The sequence below is a fragment of the Dunckerocampus dactyliophorus genome, chromosome 18 (assembly GCF_027744805.1).
Source record: "Dunckerocampus dactyliophorus isolate RoL2022-P2 chromosome 18, RoL_Ddac_1.1, whole genome shotgun sequence".
NCBI classification, from domain to species: domain Eukaryota; kingdom Metazoa; phylum Chordata; class Actinopteri; order Syngnathiformes; family Syngnathidae; genus Dunckerocampus; species Dunckerocampus dactyliophorus.
The window spans coordinates 20,901,388-20,907,406 of record NC_072836.1 but is presented as its reverse complement, the minus strand read 5'-3'; the positions used below and the strand labels follow the sequence as shown (position 1 = coordinate 20,907,406).

The window sequence follows — 6,019 nt, the reverse complement described above, 5'->3', positions numbered from 1 at the left end:
GACAATAACAAGCAACACGTGGTTCAAGTCGGAAGTGCAAGTTATATTGTTCACTTATTGTCATAAATAAATAAATCAAAGAAATAAAAAGAGTGAAATCTAAAAAGAATACTACTAAAAATAATATATTAATAATAGTATTAATAGTATGATAATATTCTCCATCATAAAATAATCTTTTTTTTAAATAATTGGATATAATATTAATAATATTTAATCATTTCAAAAAAAGTACAGAGCAAATAAAAATCACGACAGAAGACAACTAATGTATCAAAAAATGTAAGAATGGAGTTCAATTATCAAGCATATGAAACATAAACACATACAGTATATAAAAATATAGAAATACTGAAAAGTCAATAATAGTAATTAGTACAATTACAAAAACATTTCATATACATGTATATATATATATATATATATATATATATATGTGTGTGTATATGTATATACAGTATATATATATATATGTGTATATGTATATATATGTATATGTATGTGTAAGTATATATATCTATATATGTATATATATAGATATATATAGATATATACAGTATGTACCCTGTGATTGACTGCTTGGTGACCAGTCCAGGGTGTACCCTTCCTCTTGCAATAAATCAGCTGGGATAGGCTCCAGCTCACCACGTCCCTATAATGACCACAAGCACTATAGAAAATGAATACAGTATGCCAGAAGAAGTACACTTGACATTGTGAAGCAAGGCTTCATGTGTGTATACAGTATACTGTATATATAGTTGGTATGCACTCCATAGTGTGTGCGTGAGAGGGCCCTTTAAAATTGGCAGCAGCGTGCGTGGAACCGAGGCGTGACGTCAGTAGCCTACATCAGCACCTTGGATACGGGCTCACCATTCAACACAGGGATCCAGCCCCGTTTTGGACCAATCGCTGCTGTGTTTTCCACATAGCATTGAACACCACCCACCCACACCGCTGCTGCTCGCTGTGGGCTCATTGTTCAGCTGTAGGGAATCTCCTCGCAGGCACAATCCCATCACAATAAACTACAGCTTGGTGTACAAAAATACTCACCAATATTAACATCAAAATGGGGTGAGGGTGGATTTTGATGTCCTACGGTTGGTCAGTGGTTACAATATACACATTGAAACATGTCTTTCCACAATTATTTCATACTTGAAGTCGGTACAGCTTTTTTAATGTCTGCCATTTGCTGTCACCACAGCACTGGCTTATCTCTGACGTCATCAAATGCGTCCCTCCCATTTCACGGAATCATATATCTGAAACTGACACCGAGCCGCAGCCAATGAGCACGCGTTGAGGACGCCATTCCGAGGGCGGGGCTTGTTCTTTTTAGCCAATCACAGTCGCCTGCATTGTTTTGACCTCTGAAGCCGCATCACCGCCTACCTCGTGCCCATGGCGGAGGGAAGCTATAAATAGAGGCGCTCCCCCGGCAGGAAGGGACGAAGTCGCAGAACTCCCGAGAAGGAGGGAGCTACTCCGCTTAGCCTGCTGATTAAACAACCCTCGAAATCACCTTCAAATCTAGAAAGCAAACGGCAATCCTCAGACATTTTTCATCTACTGGAATACCTTTTTTATTGTTAATATATTCTGTGTGAAGAAAGTATTTATACTTTTTGTTCGCTATTTTGCACTAACTAACGGTACTCCACAACTACTGAGAAGCTTTATTTTTTTACAAAACAAGTAAGTATTTTCCTCTCACGTAGCTGGCTTTATTTCGGTGCTTGAGCTCTGTTGACTCGTACTAAGCTGATTTGCTGCGTCAGTCCCACGAAAAGTTAAGATAGTGTTGCGATCTCCCATTTTGTTCTTTCACGTGACGTGTTGCTGCATTGAAGGTTCTTTATGTCCGGTGTCAGCTCGTTAATGATCTGCTGCAGCGCTTCACTTATTGCACTTATTGCAATGTGTTTTGCTGTTATTTCGCAATTTCTCACCAACGATGGGGGCGGGGGGACTGTTACCCAAGCGGCTCCCCCTCCCCTTTCTCCTAAATCAACTTTCGGGTGCAGCAAAACTGGTGAAGCTTGTGTGTTTTGTTTAATTTCCAACTCGTTATTTGGTCGCATTTTGCATTTTTAACGACATTTTTTAACTATTTCCTCTTTGACTGTGTAAACAAGGGTGTAGCCTCGCGTTGTTTTGGGTTTTTCCACACAGCAGCGGCCAGACTCAAGTAATCAATTTATTTTTGGCGTTGGACATTATTGACACACTTTATTTTTACAGTCAATGCATCGCATATGTTTTATATCAGGGATGTCCAAAGTGCACGAGTAGTGCACATTTATCAGGAAGTATGAATAAATCTGCAGTACTTTTACAAGACTAAAGTGAAAATATTCAAAGAAAAAATGTGATCTAACGAGAAAAAGTTGTAATTTTACAAGAATGTTTTGATACTATGAGAATTAATATCGTCATTTTAGTAGCATAAAGTTGAAATAGTAAAGAAATATGTTATTTAAAAAAAATCGTAAAAAAAGAAAGGCGTAATACTGTGGAAAAACAAAACAACAAATAAAGTTGTAATTTTTTGAAAATTAGGTTGCAGAAAAAGTTATGTTGTGAGAATAAGGTCAAAATATTATGGGAATACAGTCAATATATTACGAGTAGAAAGTTGAAATAGTTGGCAAATTAATAGAAAAAAACAGCAGAAAAGTGGAAAAAAGCAGCTTTAATTTTACAAGAATAAAGTCAAAATATTAAAAGAAACAATTATGAGGGAAAAAATGTCATTCCAGTAGCAAAAAGGTGAAATACTAAAGAAAATTTTTAAGTTTAAGTCCTTATATGTGGAACAAAACCAAATATTATGGGAATAAAGTCCTAATATTATCAGAAGAAAATTTACAAGAAATTAAAAGGAAAAAAACCTGCAAAAATGAAAAAAAAAAGCAGCTGTCATTTTCTGAGAGCAAAAGTAGTAACTAGTAGTAGTAACTAGTAGCAAAAAGCTGAACTATTAAAGAAAGATGTTGTGCTTTTAAAGTTGAAAGTTTACGAGAAAGAAAACAACGAATAAAGTTGCAGAAAATGAGGCGGTGGCGAAAGTGATAATGTTACGCAAATAAAGTGGAAATACTATGGCAATGAAGTCATAAATAAAGAAGAAAGTTGTGACAGTTGGCAAAAAAGACATTTTGCGACACTAAAGACAAACTATTAAAAGGAAAAGGTTGTATTTGAACAAGAAAAAACAGCTGTGTTTACAAGAAGGATGTTAGGAGGGAAAATAACATCGTTTTAGCAGCACCAATTGAAACATTCAAGAAAAAAAGACTTTTTATCATGGATGACATCTGAGCCGTGTGGTTCTAAGAGCGCTGCTGTCCTCTTCCCAGGAAACGTTCACACCGGGTGGAACCAGACCTCCTCTGCAAGAACCGCACTTTCACCGCCGAACAAGTTTCGCTTCCCTCAGGCCGTTCTACCCGCCTGTGTCGCCAACCACGGCTAAAAGCAAGCAAACCCATCGGACCTCTTCACACGTGCAGTCTCCGCTCACCACCCGGTCGACGTCAGCAGTTAGCTATGCAGCTTGAAATCCAAGTAGCTCTCAACTTCATCATCTCGTATCTGTACAACAAGCTGCCCAGGCGGCGGGTCAACATCTTCGGCGAGGAGCTCGAGCGGCAGCTGAAGCAGAAGTACGAGGGCCACTGGTACCCGGATAAGCCGTACAAGGGCTCGGGGTTCAGGTGCATCCACGTGGGGGAGAAGGTGGACCCCGTGGTGGAGAAGGCGGCTAAAGAGAGCGGACTGGACATCGACGATGTCCGCAACAACCTTCCGCAGGACCTCAGCGTGTGGATTGACCCCTATGAGGTGTCCTACCAAATCGGGGAGAAGGGTCCGGTCAAAGTACTGTACGTCGACGACAGTAACGAGACGGGGGCGAGCGGCGGGGGGCTGGATCTGGACAAGGAGATCAAGAACAGTTTCAATCCGGACGCGCAGGTCTTCATGCCCATCAGCGAACCCATGGGCGGCGCTTCTCCAGGCTCCAGCTCGCCCTCGCCCCCTTTCGGCCACTCGGCGGCGGTCAGCCCCACCTTCATGCCCCGCTCCACGCAGCCTTTAACCTTCACCACCGCCACCTTCGCCGCCACCAAGTTCGGCTCCACTAAGATGAAGAGCAGCGGGCGCAGCAGCAGCAGCAGCAGCAACAACAACAACGCCTGCACTACCGGCGCCAACAAGGTGGCACGCACCTCTCCCACCAACCTGGGCCTGAATGTGAACAGTCTCCTGAAACAGAAAGCCATCTCCACTTCCATGCACTCGCTCTACGGGCTCGGGCTCGGAACGCAGCCGCCGCAGCAGCAGCAGCAGGCCAAGCCCTCGGCTTTGTCCCCCAACGCCAAGGAGTTTGTGTTCCCAAACGCTCAGAGCGCCCTCTTCCCAGGGGAGAGCTCACTCGGTCTGGGCCCGCTTCAGTACAACAACGCCTTCGACGTCTTCGCGGCCTACGGCGGCCTTAACGACAAGTCCCTGATGGACGGCTTGAATTTCAGCCTGAGCAACATGCAGTATTCTAACCAGCAATTCCAGCCAGTCATGGCCAACTAGCTACGACTTCACGCAGCAGCAACGACCAGATAATGTGACGCTATGATGGTGGGGGGGGGGGGGGGTCAACTTAAATGCACATTTTGAAAAATTAGAAAACAAAAAAAAGAACGGAATGTCAAGAATGAAAGAAAAAGTGACATCTTAAGAATACGAGCCCGAGGGTGAACGACTTTGCCCCCTTGAGTTACAACTTGTCTTTCTTGAAATGGTGACGCTTGTTGTACGAGATGTCCAAGCTTGGTTACCCAAACTTCATTATTGTTATTTCTTTTGCCAACCAAGCACAAAATATTTTTTTATGTTACTGTTTGAAGTAGAGATATATATATATATATATATATATATATATATATATATATATATATATATATATATATATATATATATATATATGAAAAACAAAACAAAAAAAACACCACCACAACTCATGGCCTCGTTCAGTATTTGGACATAACTGGATTTTGCCAATTTTTTACCAGAAATTGGCATCGCTAAGTGGGATTCTCTGGTCTTTTTTCTAATTGTATAATTTAATTTAGTACAGAGTTTGTAAAATATCAAGAGTATCTATTGTTTCTACGACACGGTATTGCATTTATATCTTTTTACTACTCCAGTGATCTGTGATGGCTGCAGCAACTTTGTTTTCTTTTTTATTGAAATGAGAAAAAATGAATCCAGACTATTCTAAAGATTGTGTACAGAATATTCCATAGTGGTGGGATTTAAGAATATTTGCTTTTTTTCAGGGGGAGGAGGGGAACATAGAGTTGTATTTTCTGTTAAGAGTAAGAAAAAAAATGATTTTGCTACATTATGGACAAAATGTAATCGTATATTAATTTTGTACCTACATTGTGCAATACTTGATAAAAACAAAACGGTATAACAAAGTATTCGGAGTCAGTGTCTTACATGTTAACAGGGACTGATAGTTTATTAAGTTTGTATTAAAAGGCTTGAAAATAACGGCTTTGCTTGACTTGGGTCTTTGTGGGGGTGCAGGAAGACACGTTTCCAGCATGTCGGGTGTCTTATCCAGCTGTTATTTGTCCACCAATTCACACAGTCAAACTTTTTAACAGGAGGGCCAATAAAAAAAAAAAAAAGACTTGAGGGTTTTCTAATCGGTGCCCTCCTGGGTCAGGGTGCGCGTGTAGGCTGTGGGCGTATTGTTGTGTGTACCTGATGACCTTTTGAACTGTGCCCTTGTGTATTGCATAACAGACTGTGTAGGCATAACAAACATAGCAGAATAATGCAACAAAACTAGATTTCATGGAACCGTAGTTTGCAATAAACAAAAATGCAATAAAAACACGTTTTAACTACATCAAATATCATGTAAATGCACATCAATTTTGAAAATAAGTGCTATTTAGTGGGAAAAAAAAGATCTACTGTTCGTAACACCATAGTT

At 40.5% G+C, this 6,019-nt stretch overlaps 1 protein-coding gene across 1 annotated transcript; it reads left to right on the top strand.

Annotated features, from left to right (window-relative positions):
• Positions 1 to 1,444: 1,444 nt before the first annotated feature.
• LOC129170701 (protein Tob1-like) lies at positions 1,445 to 5,568 on the top strand. The gene is made up of 2 exons (XM_054758546.1): positions 1,445 to 1,704; positions 3,369 to 5,568. Exon 2 carries the CDS (start codon positions 3,559 to 3,561, stop codon positions 4,594 to 4,596), a length of 1,038 nt encoding a protein of 345 aa, XP_054614521.1. The 5' UTR covers positions 1,445 to 1,704; positions 3,369 to 3,558; the 3' UTR covers positions 4,597 to 5,568.
• Positions 5,569 to 6,019: the final 451 nt, after the last annotated feature.